An 18,506-nucleotide genomic window follows, 5' to 3' on the forward strand; every position below is an offset into this window, starting at 1 on the left:
GACCCGCCCACCTCAGCCTCCCAAAGTGCTAGGATTACAGGCATGAATGAGCCACTGCACCCAGCCCCCAGGACAGATTTTTTTGCTTTATCAGTTGTGTACCAGCCCAGGGTCTTGCCTGGTCCTCCGCTGCTGGACATTCATGGTAGGCATAAAGAGGGAGAGGGACAGAAGACGTGCATGGAAGGCGGGTCCTCATACCTGTGCACGGGCCCCTCCATCAAAGGCAAAAGAAGTGCTCTTCAGAACTGAGCTTTAACTGCCCATTGAACTATCCACCACTGTGCCTCCTGGGCTCTTACATATGGACAATCCAGCATTAACAAAACGTGGGCCCAGGGCAGCCCCAGTATCTCCGGGATCAGACAGAGGATGTTTCCATTCTACCAACCAGGAGAGCTCAAAGAATCCTGGGCAGAGGCCCCAGACCAACAACCACCTTTTGTTCCGGCCTGAGCAACAGCCTCAACATGGGTCACCAAGTCCACTCCCAGCTTGGCCACTCCAGCAGAGACCCCAGGGCTGCAAGCCAGAACTTTGCTCTAGGTCATCACCTGCAATGCCACTTGAAGGTAGGCCTGGACAAAGCCCCTTGCTTTTTCTGTGCCTCATTTTCTTTTTCTATGAAGTGGAAAATATACTCCTCACTCTTCCTTCTTCTTTCTTCCTTCCCTCCTTCCCTCTTAGAAATGCCATACCAATATTCCTGAAGGAAATAAAATTCCCTGACTTGAGTGGTCACACCTACATGGTCCAGACCCAAATATTCTGCCAACCAGGAAAGAGGCCCCTAAAGGTCTTTCCCAAGATTGGCCAAGGCTGAAATCCTAATCCTCTCCATTTCTTTAAGCCTCTGTACAGCCTCACAATCCTGGAAAGTCCAGATGTGTGCACACACATGCACAAGCATGTATAGATGCTTGCTCTCCTGGCCCACCCTCCTAGGCCCTCATGCTTTGAAGTCTATTCAGTCTGCACAGCCCTTCCTCCCTCTGTCCCCGCTACTGCAGCAGCCACTCTGCCCTGCCCCTCCACTCCTCTCCTTGGACTTCAGATGTCACATGACCCACAGCCACCATCCCACCCCATCTGCTAGGCTACACCATCACTTTCCTAATCTCGTCTCATAAATCACTCCCTCCAGCCCTGTCATCATTGTTGTAGCTTTCACTAAACTCCACCCCCATTTATCAACATCCTGCCTAGACGAAAGGCCCAGGCCACATGAGGAAAGGCCTATGCTTCTCTGTCAGGAGAGATGGGTATGGGATTCGCTTCCCTGGCCCCCTTCATCCTGGTTGGTTTGTTATTTGTATCTCTCCCAGTGTCTGGTTCTCCCTGCTCCCCCAAAAACACACTTGTCTTTTCTCCTCCTTCGTGAGTTCTAGACTCCCAATGGCAAAATTCTTCCCTTGTCATCCACCCAATCACCCTGAGTTTCTCAGCATAAGAACCCTTTGTCTTGGGCCTGGGTTTGGGATGGGGAAGCAATGGGATCATCATCCCTATAAACCCCATTAGGACATCAGCACCAAGTGGGCAAAGATTTTTGTCTGTTCTGTTCACTGCTGAATTCCCTGCAACTCCCTAGAACAGGGCTGGAACTAGTTGGTGCCAAACAAATTTGTTGAATGACTGAATCCACTATTCTACTGGAGAAGAATTGAATCAACTTTTTCTTCCCTTTGAAATGGCTAGACCTTCCTGTTCCCACATTCCTATGAATCCAAAGACCTCAAACATGGAGATTTCCAAAATAGAAAAAGCACACCTGTTCCTCCAAGGCAGGTGTGAGGCCCTGGCCTGGCCAATCAGGACCCTGAGTATCTCTGGCCACATGCATTAGTTCAGAGATGTACAGGTAACTCAACTGGTCCAATCAGACTCAATCATTTTACTTTTGTTTGATATAGATGTTTTTCTCAGTTGAACTTGAACATAAAAATATAAGCCCGGGGTAGAACTGCTGATGGTCACATAGTAGCAACAAAGAAGAAAGCAGAGTACCAAGAGACAGAGGGAGTGAACCCAGGCCACAGTGTTTGAGCCTCTTGATCCAGCCATGCCCGAGTACCCACCCTATGATTCCTTTCCCTGCTTAGGTCAGTTTCAGTTATCTGCCACACACAACTGAAGGGGCTCTGATGGATATAGTGTTCTCAGGCCCCAGCAGTTTGGATAAGTGAGAAAAACACAGACATGGTGCCCAGCACCCCCACAAGACCCAGTAAATGTGAGTTCCATCCCCTCCCCACCCCCTTGCTGGGACAGGGACCCAGGAATGGAAGGGAAAGTAGAGCCTCAGCAATGTCCCCAGATGTTACATAATGAGATCAACACCAAGTCCCTTTGCAAGCCCTCTGGAGTTTCTGAAGGAGCACCAAGCAGAGGGTTTTCTGGAGCAGAGCTACGAACTCACACCCTCATCTCTCAGGCAGCTAAAATGGCCCAATCTTCCCACTGAAAAGGGATTTGGGGGTCATCTGACCTCAATCCTTACCCCAAGCCTCCACCTGACTCCCAGGAACATGTGCTCATTGTCTGAGAAGGACAACCAGTCTTCAAGCCAGTGTCATTGCAGGGGCACTGCAGAGTCATTGCAACTGAAGAGTGACATGGCATCACTAGGGCTGTGTAGCAGGAACAGCTGCCAAGAGCACCCCACAGGGAGGTGAGGGAAAGAAAGAGCTGAGGCGAGCAGATCCTAATCTCCAGGGCGAGATGAAGCCTGGTCCACCACATCCCCAGAGGACATGAAGGAGGCCTCCCACAATTCCCCATCCCCACCAGGGGAATCAAGGGGGGCCCAAGATACCACCCAAGCCCAGTGGCCGACTCAGCACCCTGAACAAGACCCAGCTGTGAGGACTTGCCCACATCCCCAGTTCCACCAGCAGAAGCAAAGACAGGCATGGGGAATGAGGATGCACCCCTCACTGGGCACCGGAAACCTGTCACACAGACACCCCACCCCACCACCTCCCCAGTGTCCCTGCAGCCATCTTTTCCTTCTCTATCAGGAAACAAGTCACACGCCCACACCCTCCTGTGCTTAAGCAAGCACACACACATACACACACATGATAATTGATTGCTAGTGGATGTTCCTAGCTGGCTTATAAAAAAGGTAATTAAAGATTGGTGCTGCAGCCTGTAATTAAATATGAATAAAGTATCTCTAAATGGAACCTTGATTCAAAGTGTTCAGTGGAAGTACTTTATGCTGATAGACAGTAAAGAAAAATAGACCCTGTCCCGAAAGCAGAATTATACCCCCCATGCAGCTGAAACAAACGCCACCCCCCTCCAATCAGGCCTCGTCCCCCGGCCCTTTCAGCAGAAAACCATTACCAGAAACAAACTGCAGCATTTGCAGCAATTAGATTCAAGCAGGGCCCTCAGCTGCCTCCAGTCACTCACAGAAACTTGCCTCCTTTTCTAAGGCTTTCTTTCCCCGTTTCTTTTTTTTCCCCGCTCTGGGTCTAGCGGCAAAATCAGTTAAGTAAAACAACTGCATTTTAATATGACTAGTTACGTGCTTTTTAATTACTGTCAGCCCGTGATTCAAATATATCGATGTCCCTGTCTGGAAAAGGAAAAATAATCAGAAAAAGAGTTTCTCTGGCTTTTTATCGTTTGGTTTCTTTCTCTGTGTGTGTGTGCACACACATGTGTGAAGGGGGGACGTGTTTGTCATTTAATGAGCAAAAAAGCACCGGGGGTGGGGGGGGTAAGAAAAAATGTGTCATCCCCTGGGGGCTTGACAAATCTGGGGCAGTTAAGTCCTCAGCAGTCTGGCTTCATGAGCCTGGGAATCAGGAGACCAAGTGACATCATACCCGAGTCAAAGGGCAGAGTAAGAGACTATCCAGAAACTCCACCCTGCAGAGTCCCATGAAGCCAGGGTACTGAACAATGTTTCAGTACTGAGCAGCCAAGCACTGGCCAACACCAAAATAAGGTGACAGGAAGTCAGGATCTTCTGGAGAAACCACACGACGCCTCCTGAGGAGTTTTGCTTGGAGTACCTTAAACAGCCCCTCCAGATGCCGCAGCGCGGCCAGCCTCAGGGCCCTCAGGGAAGGGGCTCCCCAATCACAGGATGAGGGATGGCTGAATTCTTCCAAGATGGCCCACTTTCAAATATTCCAGCCTGTTGTTCCCATACTCGGTCACGTCAGGCCGATTTTGGTTTTAGAAACTACATCACCGTATGAATAATGCGTCTCACAAACACCGAAATGCCTGGCTCCAGATGCAGACGGAAGCCTGCCTCAAAGCAGGCAAGCCCAGGCCTAGATGCCAAGACCAAGCAGTTCCCACTTAGGGCACCTGGGGCAGAACCAACTCAGGGCAGGTTACCATGGCATCAGCAGCAAACAACATCTGGCTCCTGCAGTCTCGAGCTGCCCCCCTCCCCTACACCTGGCTCGGTGCCAGCTGCCATCCACTGGAGCCCAGTAAGCAGAGAAACAAGTCTCCGTCCTCACTAATGGAAGTGGTTGGAGAGAGTTTCACCCACCCTTTCCCACCCCCAGCCTAAGGCAGACACAATAAATCCAGCTATCTAGGACTCTGCAAAACTCTGATGTCTGCCTTGGGCAGAAAACCCACCACCACCTCTGTTTGGAACTCATCCAGTTCTCCCTGCACCACTTCCCAGGGACCTGCCCCAGATGCCCCTATATCTTGTCATTGCCCTATCAGCCAATACCTGCTTTTGCTGCAATTTCTGCCCCTCCCCTTTAAACATGTCTGATTTGTAACCCACCTCTTCAGGATTATTCCTGTATCTTCCAAGGTGACCTGACAGTAACAGCAAGTAAGTGGCACAAGCACACTCATTTCCCCATGATAGTTTTAAAATACATTCACAATGGCCGGGTATGGGGGCTGATGCCTGTAATCCCAGCACTTTGGAAGGCTGAAGCAAGAGGACTGCTTGAGGCTAAGAGTTCAAGACCAGCCTGGGCAACACAGCAAGATTCTGTCTCTACAATTAATTAATTATTAGGGGGGAACAGGGTGAGAAACCACTGGAGTGTCCTAAGCATGGAAGTGACATGCCCTGATGGGTGTTAACAGAATCTTTTTAGTACCAACTGGATGTTAAAAATTAATTAACTAAATAAAACATGTCCAAAATTTTTAAATAATACTCCTCCCTTTGAGAGGGGGCACCTATTCCCCTCCCTTGAGTGTTAGCTGGAATTAATGATCCACTCCCAACAAAGAACACATGGAAGAAGCGATAGCATGAGACTTCCAAGACTAAGTCATAAAGGCTGTGATGAGCCTCTCACTCGTCCTTGGATTGCTTGCTCTGGGAGAAGTGGCATGGTGACACTCGTGCAGCCTGCAGAGGGATCCATGTGGCAAGGAACCGAGGCCTCCTGACAACAGTGAGCGGTCTTGGAAACAGTCCTCCGGCCGCTGCCAGGCCTCCATAGGACTGCAACCTCATGAGAGACTCAGCCAGAGCCTCCCAAATTCCTGACCCACAGAAACTGTAAGATAAAAAATGTTTATTGATTTAAGTCACTAAGTTTTGGAAGTGGGACATGAGTAATTTGTTATGTGGAAATAGCTAACTAACACATCCCAAGCACACCCATGCCAGACATCACTAGTCCATTCCTGATGAGCCCAGATGGTGCCTTGGAATCTCAACACAGTGCTCCAGGCAGCCACTACAAATAGACCAGAGTTCATATAGGAAATGAAACCAATTTGCTATTCCTTAGCCTAAGCCAATCAGTCAACACATATTTACTGCAGCACCATCATATGACAAGAACCATGTTAATTACATAGGCTGTACTTAACACAGTCCCTGGCCATGAGGAGACGTCCAAAGGCAACAGCCTCTCAGAAAAACACACTTGTATTTTAGCAGGGCCTGCTGGAGACAGTGCTTCCTGCACATTGCTGCTTCCTCCGATCCTGAAAGAAATGTCCGGCAAGGTAAGAAGAGGAGACCTCTGATGTGACCATGGTGATCAGAGGGGAGAACAGGCATCAAGTGTCTCTCTCCCTCCTCACTCCTTGTCTGGGCCTCTGCCCCACTCAACAGCTGCTCTGCCTCAAGGTGGGAATACCCTCACCACCAGCTTCCCACTCAGAGCAATTTATTATAATAAAAATAATAATGGCAATAACAGCTCAAGGACGCACCGACCTTGTCTTCATGGAGTTTGTGTTCTTTCTGGGGTTCCAAAAGCTCAAACTATTGGTTCTGCAGAGCCATTAGCTATTGCTGTTGCCAAGCCGAAGAGAAAATGAAGGGCCAGCAGCAGAACCTGAGGCCCTCCTGACAAGGGCCAACCCCAGAAATTACAAAACTGTTCCTGCACTGAGGCTGGCACAATGCTTGCCAATTGCTGAAGGGCCTCCTGGCACAAGGCCATCGCCCACCTGGCTCTGTCAAGGGCATCACAGGTCAGCCCAAGCTTCTTTCCTCCCTCAAGATGATGACCAGCGGCTGACAGGTAGGGAAGAAAGAAGCCAGGAGCACCCATACTCCAGGATGGCTGTGTGCGCACTCTGAGACACGCCCAACAGCTCGTCAGGACAGTCTAGCCCGAGAAGCTGTAAGGCTTGGTGATTCCAGTGCAGGCTCTAGGTCAAAACGCCAAGGCTCAAATCCAGTACCTCAGTTTCCTTATCTGTAAAATGGTTATTTTAATATTGACCTCATAGGGTCATATGAAACCACATACATAAAGGGTCTAGAATAGAGACCATAGTAGCCCCCCAATAACTGCAGTAGTACTGGGTGCCTCAGGTGATGCCTCCAGTTATGAGGGCAGAGTGCTACAATGAAGAGTGCTGGGCACAGAGTCAGCAGTTTCGGCCTCTCAGTCTGGTTCCATCAGTGAGTGTAAGCCACCACCCTTATTTCCCCAGAGACTGCAATGACCTCCTCACTGGCCTGCCCTATCTCTTCCAGTCCAGCCTTCACATGCAGCTAGGGTGAGTTTCCCAAACGTAAGCTGATCATGTCACTTCTCTCTGCATAAGTCACTACACCAGCTTCCCAGAGCCAAAATCTTGAACATGACCCATAGGGTCTGACCCGGCCTACCTCTCCTGCCCCACACTCCTCCCTCTGCTGGAAACATATGACCTCGTTCAGCCACCAGCATGCTCTCTGCATTGCACCACGGGGCCTTTGCACACACTGTCCCCTCTGGCCAAAAGGCTCCCTTCCCCCACTCATTCTTCCAATCACAGCTGAACCATCACCTCCTCAGAGAAGTCTCCTCTGCATACATTCTCAGGGTTCATGCACCTTCCTTGAGAGCAATCGCCACAGCTACACATTTACCTCTTTATATTTGCTTAATCTCCCTCTTATCTTCTAGACTATAGATGTCTGCTTTTGCTCAGCACTGCATCAAAAGCACCTTACACCTGATGGTACTCAGTATTTCCTAATGGATTAATGGAATTCAGGTTAGATTTTCCCTGTCCTCATCAGGGAGAGGGGACTTTGGGCCCTCCAGCTGATCCAGGGGAGGTGAAACGCCTCCCAGAAGTGGCTACGGTTCCTTCACGGTGGCTGAGGGAGCCTCCTGGGTGGTGGGTACCTTGAGAGCTGTGGATGAAGGGACTCTATGGAAATGTTGTGATAATAATGATTAATAAAAAGCAGATAAACACCCAGTGTGGCTGGCCAGCCTGGGAAGCCATCCATTAGAGCTGTCATTCATTCGTGGTGGGGGAGGGGACAGTCCAATCAGACCTCCCAATTTAAGCAAACCTTCTGTAAATTGTAGGCCACCAGCACTGACATTTGATAAATTATTCTTCATAATCCACCGTTGACTATCATAAATCTAATCTTTCAGCATTCCCCATCTTAATAACTTCTATAGCCTCACAGGGTGACATATCTATGTCCCTGCCTGTAACAGAGATCTCTAGGGTAAAAGAGACCAGAGGTCCTGGACAGAGTACAGTATGAAGCCAGAGACCCCCACAGCCAGGGCCCAGGCCAGGCAGGTAACCCCTGGGTGATCCGAGTACTGAGGCAATGAGCCAGCCTTGAGCCCCAGAGGCCAAGTGCTTATGCCCCATCACAGTTGAGAGAGGTGGTACCAGGAGATTAGACCCAGGCAAGATGGGCCCTGCACCCACCACTGCAAGCCTGCCACGTGAGAACCCACCACCTCCTCCTTGAATTTGAGCTTGGGTGAATACAAGGGAATGTCAGGATATCTTTGCCCTGCACAGACTGAATGCTGAACCATGGGTAGTTCCTTATACCTGGGTAAGGTCTGGTCCCTTCAAAATGCTCATATGTAATTCTCAACCCTCTCTTGAGGTTAGAGGAGATAGTATTGCCTACATTTTATACAGGAGAATATATTTGCTACGGGTCATTCATTTAGCTATCCAACATATGTTTACTAAGTGACTAATATGTGCAGGGCACGAGGCTAATCACTGGGCATTTGAGGAGTAAATCCAAAGTGGGTACAGCCACCAGCCTCCGGAGTTACGGCTAGAACTTAAAAGTCAAGGGAAGGAGATAGAAAGTAACCACATAATCACAAATAAAAGTAAAATGGCCAACTCTGACAAGTGCGATGAAGGGAGAGCTGGCACCATAAGAGCCTATGCTCAGGGGCTGAATCTGCTCAGGGAGAGCAGAGAGAGCTTCTCTGAGAATATGACAAAGAGCAGAGATCTGAAGGCGGAAGAGCCAGTTAACTAGCTGAAGAAAGGAAGGAGAAGCCGGCCAGGTGCAGAGTCTCAACATCTGTAATCCCAGCACTTTGGAAGGCCAAGACAGGAAGATCACTTGAGGTCAGCAGTTCACAACCAGCCTGGACAACATAACGAGACTCCATCTCTACAAAAAAATAAAAAACTAATCAGGCATGGTGGCACACACCTGTAGTCCCAGCTATTTGGGAGGCTGAGGCAGGAGAACCATTTGAACCCAGGAGGTGGAGAAGCCTTCCAGGCAAAGGCAACAGCATGTGTGAACCATGAATAAGGAGAATGAGATACAGAGACTGGAGAGAGCCAGAAATACAAAGGCCAGCAGCTCCCAAACTAGGAATCCAGACTTGGTTTCCCCATTTCCCCCTTGGGAAGGGGTCCCCATCCACAGCTCCTGCCCATTGAGGTGAATGCCCAGCCACAAAAGCTCACATTCATTTCTGATGAGGGCCATGAATTCTAAAACCTGACAGGCTCACCCTCATAAAACCCCAAAGGCCTTTTCCAACAACTCTCAGTTGTTCCAACATCCACAAAGCACAGCATCCTTCACTTACAGCAGCTCCATTTGCTATCAGGACAGACGTCCTGGGCTTCAGGAGGTAGCAAAATGCCACACAGCAAATGTGCCTAAGCTATGCTGCTTGCCTCAGAGCCAAAAGCAAGTGAATACGAAAGCCCTTTGTCTTTTTGTTTGTTTTTGAGACAGAGTCTCACCCTGTTGCCCAGGCTGGAGTGCAGTGGCATGATCTCAGCTCACTGCAGCCTCCACCTCCCAGGTTCAAACGATTCTCTTGCCTCAGCCTCCCAAGTAGCTGGGACTACAGGTGCGCACCACCACACCCAGCTAATTTTTATACTTTTAGTAGAGACACGGCTTCACTGTGTTGGCCAGGATGGTCTTGAACTCCTGATGTCAGGTGATCCACCCGCCTCAACCTCCCAAAGTACTGGGATTACAGGCATGAGCCACTGTACCCAGCCCCAAAGCTCTTTGCACACACAAGGATGTTGCACCCATTAAAAGCCTTCTGGATTCACTTGGCATATGATACCAGCAGTGCCCAGGAATTTTAAAGGGAGGTAAACCCAGGCTCCATGGATCTACCGAGGAGACAAAGTCCACACTTGGGAGGTGGGGGGAGTGGCAGTCAGCATAACTCTACTGGCTCAGTTCAGCAAGCAGAGCAGTGATTAACAACACTAGCACAGGGGTCAGCAACCCAACTCTCTGCCTTGGTAGACCTGTGGTTTACTGGGGCGCATGCTCATTCATTGACATGTTGCCTATGGCTGCGCTTGTGCCACCACTACAGAGGTAACCAGTTGTGACAGAGAGATGGTATGGCCTGCAACACCTAAAACATTTATTATCTGACCCTGCGGTAGGCAGAAAATGAGCCCGGGCCAGGCCAGACTCTCATCACTATGAGGACTTCGTGGCTGACGTGCAGGAGCAGCTCCAGCTGTTGAAATAACAGCCTCTCCATCCACAAACTCGGTGACAGGGAAACATTCAAACCCCAGAGCTCTCATTAGATCAGGGTGCTGAGGACTTTTTTTTTAATATCTAGAAACCAGGGACCGTAGGCTGTTCAGCCTCTCAATGCTGAACCCCACATTGCTCGGTGCCACCTGCCAGCGTTCTGACCACAACCCACTCGCTCCTACCCTGAGGAAAGAGGGGGCAACTATGCTAATTCCAGCATTATAGAAAATTCCTTCCCCAAATGCCAGCAGGATGACCTGCTAACACCCGCCACCGTCCATGCCAGAACTCGAGGAGGTGACTGTGGCACCTCCACCTCCTCCACACCTCTCCATGTAACCCATCCTTGAGTCCTGTGGTTTCCATCTGCAAATATGTCAGTCGTCTCCTCTCCACTTCCCTATGTCCAAGCCACCATCCCCTTTTGCCTGGATAACCATAACTGCCTCATAACTGGTCTTCCAGTGAGTTCTACTCTTGTTCCCCACACCAGCCTCAGACCCCCTCAACACACCCAGCTCAGCTCTCCAGCCTCATCTTTCAAGGTCTCTGTCGGCCCCGCTGCCACCAAGCCCCTCCTGTCCCTGGACAGACCCAGGCTCTTTCCCATCCTGAGGTCTCTGCATTCTTGTTCCCTCTGTCCCATCCACCTGTCCCTTAACCATCCTCTGGTCTCAGCTTCAATACCGCAACCTCCCTGCAGTCACTCAAATGCCAAGAGGAAAAGTCTAGGGCACTTATCACAGGTGTTATTAAAGCTTTATTTTTCTCCTCACACAATTATCAGCTGCTATTCCCCTATAAATAGATCATAGTGCCCTGATGGTAGCTTGTTCACCCACATAACCCCTGAGGCCAGCACACAGAAGCGCAATAAATACCTGCAAAGTCAAACAATGAATACACAAATGATTGGTGAAGTCCCACCAGGGGGAGGGGACACGCAGAGTCCACATACAGTAGCCCCTGCCTGTGGACACCCAAGCCATCCAGGCCCAACACCTGCCCCACCCCAGCCTGGGAGACACAGGCCTCCCTAGTCTGGCCTCAAGGTTCAGACCCCACCCTCGGGTGACACCATAAAGGACTTCTTCAGTCCTGCCCCAAAGGCCTTCTCCATGCCTTTCTGTACATTCTCCTCTTGACCACACTAAAGTCCTGCTCACGTCTCACCTCCTCCAAAAAGCCCCATCCACCCCTCCTACAACCCTATTTGTGGATTCCAAGAACACCCAAATGCTGTAACCCAAACCTCAGACAACTTTCTCTCTTCTTGTGCTGACCTCTTTCAAAGTTAAGTCTACAGCTCTTTCTGTACCATAAAATGTAAGCTCCTCAGAGGCATCAGAGTGGTTGTGATGAATTAAGAGAACTCAAGCAAAGCAGCCCATGCAGTTCCTTCCTCCAACCCTCTTGCCCCATTTGTACCACTGTGGAAAGAGTTCTGCACTCTCAGTAAGAGTACGGGGACAGGGGGCAGTCTAGTCCCACAGGCCCACCTCTACCACCAGCCAGCTGTGGGACCTCAGCGAAGTCACCTCACCTTGGGTCTTAGTTCCCCACTTGTAAAAGCAGAGTGTTAGAGTACTTGATCCTGGTTAGCCTTTCTAATGCCATGATCCTGTAATTCCTACCTTCCAACCTAATGGTAGCCCAGTGTATTAGTCTGTTCTCACACTGCTAACAAAGACATACCCAAGGCTGGGGAGTTTATAAAGAAAGCAGGTTTAATTGACTTACAGTTCCGTGTGGCTGGGGAGGCCTCAGAAAACTTACAATTGTGGAAGGGAAAGCAAATACTTCCTTCTTCACATGGCGGCAGGAAGGAGAAGAATGAGTGCCCAGTGAAGGGGGAAGCCCCTTATAAAACCATCAGATTACGTGAGAACTAACTCACTATCACAAGAACAGGATGAGGGAACTACAATTCAAGATGAGATTTGGGTGGGGACACAGCCAAAGCATATCACCCAGCATCATCCCAGCCAACCTACACACACACACAAGTGCACACATTCAAACACAAGTACATACTCAAGTCCAGTTCTCCACCTGGGATCAGGCTACACTGCCTGGTTACATGCAGGCACACACATGCACACGCACACTCATGCACATGCCAGCAGTTGCCGAGGCTTCCCTTCCAAAGTGGCACAGGTAAAGCCACTGATGAGCTCCCCTTGGACAGGGCCTCTCATGGCATAAATCACCAAGGAGGCCTGGCCTGGGAAAGGGCTTGCTTCTGAAGCTCCATGAATAAAGAAGCAGGCACAGCTGGCCTATTCATAATCAGCATAAAAAATTGATTAGCCCTTTCCAGATTAAACATTATTGTTTTAACAGCGAACATAAATCAGCTAGACATGGAGGGCTCGGCTCCCTCTGCTGCCAAGTGGCAGCAGCAGGTAGAAAGCGGTGGGAAGGGAGGTGAGGGATAAGAGACTACTTATTGGTTACAGTGTACACTGCTCAGGCGACGGGTGCACTAAATCTCAGAATCACCACCAAAGAACTTACCCATGTAACCAAAAACCACCTGTACCCTAAAAACTATTAAAATAAACATTAAAACTTTTTTAAAAGCAGTGGGGAGGCCGGGCACAGTGGCTCACTATTGTAATCCCAGCACTTTGGGAGGTCAAGGCCGGCAAGTCACCTGAGGTCAGGAGATCGAGACCAGCCTGGTCAATATGACAAAATCCCATCTCTACTAAAAATACAAAAAATTAGCTGGGCATGGTGGCGGACGCCTGTAATCCCAGCTACTCAAGAGGCTGAGGCAGGTGAATGACTTGAACCCGGGAGGTAGAGGTTGCAGTGAGCCAAGACCGTGCCACTGCACTCCAGCCTAAGCAGCAAGAGTGAAACTCCATCTCAAAAAAATAATAATAATAAGGAGTGGGGAAAGGGGACCTGGGGGCAGCACAGCGAGAAGACCCAGCTCAAAGGAGGCAGGCAGGAGAGCAAGAGGGCACCCCCACTCTCCCCCAAGGCCAGCCCCCACCTGAGAGCACAGAGGGGCAGTACCTTTCCCAGGGGTAAGACAGGGAAGAGCCTAACACCCAACTTCCCCCTCCTTCAAGAACCTCCTCGGCCACCTTATGATTGGCTTTTAAGGAACACAGCTCAGAGGCCAGCCCGGAGCACAAGGCAAGATGTGGGGTCAGAGGAAGGGTGCTGGCCCCGCCCAACCTTGCAGGCAGATCTCCCAGGTCACTCGCCTCCTAGAAGCAGCCTGTGTAACTGAAGTGTGTGTCTCTGGAGTCCGGTGACACTCAAGCTGAGTTCCTGGCTCAGCCACCATCCTGCTGTGTGACCCTGAGGAAGTTACTTAACGTCTCGGAGTCTCAGTTTCTATGTCTGGAAGTGATGGGAAAGGGATGCCAATCTCGCTGAGCTGTTGTGAGGACTAGATGAGACTATGTATTTGAAAACATCTAATTCATGCCCAGGACAGAGGAAATGCTAAATATTCATTTCCTTGACCTGCGAGGGTTCCTCATCTGCCTGCCCTGCTTCCTGCTTGGGAATGCTAACAGAAGGCGTAAGCTGCTAGGATGAGAAACCTTTGTGAAAAGCACAGGACCCTTTGCAAAGAGCCATGGAATGCCGGGGTTAGAAGCCTGGGTTCCGAAGCCAGACCTGACTCTGGTCACGCTCTCTGAGTGACTCAGGCACAAGACCTAACATCTCTGGCCTCAGTTTGTACCTCTGTGAAATAGGAATAATAAAAACAGTACTTACTCTCACAGAGCAGTTGTGAGGTTTGTATGAGATGATGCTGGCCTAGCCCTGACAGTGCTCCACCTGCTCCCCTCAGACCTCCCCTTCAGCTCCTGCATGACCCCTAGGATTTGCATCTGTGCCAGAGACTCCCTGGGACTTCCAAGTCTCAGGAAGTATCAGCTCCCAGGAGCAGCTGTCAGTTAAGTTAGGGCCGGGCACTTTGGGAGGTCAAGATGGGCAGATCACCTGAGGCCAGGAGTTGAGACCAGCCTGGCCAACATGGAGAAACCCTGTCTCTACTAAAAATACAAAAATTAGCCTGGGTTGGTGGTGCATGCCTGTAATCCCAGCTACTTGGGAGGCTGAGGTGGGACAATTGCTTGAACCTGGGAGGCGAAGGTTGCAGTGAGCAGAGATCATGCCACTGCACTCCAGCCTGGGCAACAGAGTGAGACTCTGTCTCAAAAAAAAAAAAAAAAAAAAAGTAGAAGTTAGGAAGTTGGTGTATGAGTGAACATCCTACCTTGGCCCTTGGGTGGGATGGGTGAAAGGTATGTATTTGACACCATTTCCCAGTCTGCCCACAGGACTGACCTGACTTTGCCCACAGTAGCCACTGGTTTAAGAGCAGAGAGTTACCAGCTGCCTCCTCCTTCCTGAACCACGTCTCCACTTTCCCACAGGCAGCATATGAGCATTCCACAAAATCACTTTTACTCAAATTATTGTTTGTTTTTAGGAAAGCCCAAACTAAGACAAGCATGTATCCCTCACTCATTTGGCCATGTTGGCCAGTATGTTCATTGTACATCTGGGCAGGCCTTAGGCTCCTCCAACAAGCCATCCCTTCTCCCAGGGCCATCACCAGGAAGAACAGACCTCTGGGTCATGAGGAGACAGGGAGAGGCATCAGAAGCCACTGCAATGACATCCACCCTGCCCATATCACCATCGCCAGCCCCAGCCCTGAGCAGCCTGCAGGGGAGACCCATTCCCCTTCTCCCTGGGGAAGAGAAGGAAGGCCACGAGTTCCAGTCAGGCAGGAAATGAGGACCCTGTGACCCCTCTGGCAGTCTATGGGGCCAACTGCCAGGGCAGGTCCTTCAAGAGCCGTGACCGTGGTGTTTGTCCTCCAGGCTATGGCCTCCTGACTCACTGCCCAGCCTGGGACACTCACGCTCTGAGCTCCAGGCGGATGTTGAGGGGAGAAAAATGGCACCTGCCCCAGCTTAGGGAGACAGCCAAAAAGGCTCCATAGGGAGAGCTCACCTTTGCCAGATATGGATGATGGAAAGAGCCTCCTCGCAGGGCCCCTCCTGGGGCGCCCTCCATCCATCCTACACCATTAGCTCACTTTGCCTAAAATGTCTCTTTATCAGTCTCGGGGGCTTCTGCACACACAGGAACACACACACACTACTAGCTGATTTGACTTTACCCCTAAGACCTGGGGCCTAAGAAGATACCCTAAAACTTGCCACAACAAGACCCAATGCCTATGGCTCTCTTTAATGTCCCCCAGAAATCAGCCCTTCTGCAGGGCTAGGAGCTGCATAGCAGGAAGAGTGGAGATGTCATCATCAGAGCTCAAATCCTGGTTCTGCTTCTTACTGGCTATGTGAACACAGCTGTTACCCTCTCAGGACCTCTGCCTCCTCAGATGGAAAACCACAATGGTAATCTACCAGCCTCACAGATTTATTGTAAAGGTTACAAACAATATCTGTAACACATCCAGCCAATGTACACTACATAACAAGTACCAAATAAACACAACCATATGTTATTATCCACCAACACTAATACCTACCATCTTGTCTGCCTTTACCCATCTGTGTCGGTCCATTCTCACGTTGCTATAAATACCTGAGGCTGGGTAATTGATAAAGACAAGTGGGGCTGGGTGAAGTGGACGCTATTTAACCTGGTACAACATCTGACTCAGGCTAAGTCAATCAGAGTCCTGAAATTGGGGAGCAGGGTTAGGCCCTCTTAGGTGTGAAGCTGAGAAGAAGTGAGGCTAAAAGCTGCCAATGGCAGCTGGTCATGGAGGGAAGCAGCTGTGAATGAGGCTGACCCACAGAGAGAAGTTGCTGGGAGAGACACAAGAGTCCCAGAAGAGCGCCCCAAGGCCCAACTCTAGCCCAACCCTAGCCCAACCCTATCTACAATGCAACACATCTCCTTTTTTGCCTTGGCTAGTTCAAGTTGGAGTTAAGATCCTTACAACCACAGAAGACCTAATGCACCCATCTGTTGTGGGTTGAACTGTGCCCCCCAAATATTCATATGTGGAAGTCCTAACCCCAGCCTAGAATGTGACCTTATTTGGAAATGAGGTCATTGCAGATATACTAATAATTGGTTAAGATGAGGACATACTGGAATAGCACAATCATAATCCAATATGACTGTGTCCTTATAAAAAGGGGAAATTTGGACACAGAGCCAGACACCCACATAAGGAAGATACCATGTGAAGATGAAGGCAGAGATCGGGGAGATGCATCTCCAAACCAAGGAACAGCAGGGATTGCCAACAAACCCCCCAGAAGCTAGGGCTGAGGCCTGGAACAGATCCTCCCTCACGGCCTCAGAAGGAACCCACCCTGCTGATACCTTGATCTCAGACCTCTGGCCTCCAGAACTGTGAGACAATACATTTGTTGTTTAAGCCACAGGTTTGTGGCTAGCCCCAGAAAACCAATACGCCGTCCAACCAAAGCTCCCTGCCACTCCACGCCAGCTTGTCGGCTCTCTGGGCATTGAATTACCTGTGGTCATCACTCACCACCAACTGCCAACCCTGTGTGCCCTCAGAATTCCCCTCCTCAAATCTTACTCATCCTTCAAGGACCAGTTCAAAGCCCAAACCCCCACCACCAGGAACCCACCTCTGAACTTCCCCTGAACTTCCCATCCATCAGCCCCACAGCTGAGGGCTTAATTGTTCTCTAATTACTCCCTCTGTGCACGGTTCTGCCTGCTTGGCTTTGGAGGGAGGGGCACAGCTTTAACATTCTGTATATCCCCCTGCTGCAATGGCGCATGGGTAAGAGAATAGCAGTTCCTCTACAAATCTGTATTCTCTAGGTAAGCAAACCAACAAGTGGTGGGTCCCAACCTTCCCAGGGTTAGTGAATGGGGCCACCGTGGGCTGAGGCCTTTCATCTGCAGGAAGTGGGTATGGAACAGTCCAGACACACCAGCCGATCAGAGGGCTTGGGCATGATCCTGCACTCCAGATCCCAACCAAGGGTAGGCACCCCGCGTGCAGCCTGTGGACCGAAGGCGAACTGGTGAGCACATTAGTATAATCACCCCATACCACTGGCAAGACAAAAGACTGGCAGAAGGACAAAAAGAACCATAGGATCCTGGACTTAGGAAAATATGGCTTCCTCAAAGTCCGCAGGAAACCACAAGGTCCCAAGGAAGATGAAAGCTGCGGAGGCCCGCTGGGTGGCTCTGACAGCAAGCTCAGCCCAATTGCTCGACTGAGTGCTGTCCTCTCTTCTGGGCACTGAGCTTCCATCTGAAACAGAATAGTCCAGGAGAAACAGCACTGGATCAGGAATCAGGAGACCTGGGTTCTAGTCCTGTTTCTACCACCAACCAGTTGTGTCATTAAGCAAGTGACTGCCCCTCTCTGAGCCTCAGTTTCCTCACCTGTGAAATGTGGGGGTTGAACTAAACGATTTATAAGCCCTCACAACCCGTGAGCGATTCTCCCAGATGACTTTTGTCCAAAGCACTTGCCACTGAACAACAGAAGGTGAACAAACAGAGTCAGTATCTGTTAAACCTCAGGAAGATCGAGGCACCAGGCAAGGTGCTGGATACAAGATGAGGGTGCTGGTCTTAACTGCCAAATTTCGCTCTCGTAACAACTCTACACGTAACAAGCACAGCTGACAGTGAACTGGCATTTACCATTCACCAGGCAGTGCACTTTGGCTGGGTTATAGCATTCAATCCTCACCACAGACCTATTCATATGAAGGCTCTCTTATCATCCCTGTTTAAACATGAGGAAATCAAGGCTCAGCAAAATCACAAAACTTATCCAGGATGACATAGAACATGGTGACATCAGGATTCGAGGTGCAGGACACAGGCCGGGAGCAGGGCACAGACAGGGGACAGGCCTGCAGAAGGGCAGTGGTCACAGGGAGCAGGCCGGGCCAGACGGGGCATCAGCAGGAAGCGCAAGTCAGGGCCACCTCAACCATTGCCTTGCCTCTCCCGCAGTGACTAACGGCAGGCCATCCGTCCGCGCTGACAGCAATGCTTCCTGCCATCCATCTCCCACTAGTTAAATTGCAATTTTATGGCCGAAATCTCTCTCTCATAATTGATAAAAATCTTCTTTTGATATCAGCATTATTGGTGGGGGAAATGGGTTTTTTTCTTCTTCATTATGTTTTTAATACAAATGTATTTTTTATTGAGAGCTGCTGGGAAGGCAAGATGAGGCCCAGCTGGGAGGAGGTGATCCCACTCCCTGGCCCCCAGTCCTCCTGTACATGGCTTCATGGCCACCAGATCCTTGTGTTCCATT

The 18,506-nt window shown here is 50.1% G+C and overlaps 1 protein-coding gene across 5 annotated transcripts in view; it reads right to left on the minus strand.

Moving 5' to 3' along the window:
• The window catches only part of ADCK1 (aarF domain containing kinase 1), a 167,168-nt gene that overhangs the window by 49,198 nt on the left and 99,464 nt on the right, over nt 1-18,506 (minus strand). Inside the window, exon 1 of one of the 5 annotated variants that reach the window (XM_058429348.1) lies at nt 5,304-5,441. The exons of the other annotated variants lie outside the window; for them this stretch is intronic. Coding sequence (XP_058285331.1) covers nt 5,304-5,372 — 69 coding nt within the window. The 5' untranslated portion in view covers nt 5,373-5,441. Of the gene's footprint in view, nt 1-5,303; nt 5,442-18,506 lie in introns of those variants that run through there. 5 annotated transcript variants of the gene reach the window in all.

This window comes from Hylobates moloch, unplaced genomic scaffold (assembly GCF_009828535.3).
Source record: "Hylobates moloch isolate HMO894 unplaced genomic scaffold, HMol_V3 SCAFFOLD_16, whole genome shotgun sequence".
Lineage (NCBI taxonomy): Eukaryota > Metazoa > Chordata > Mammalia > Primates > Hylobatidae > Hylobates > Hylobates moloch.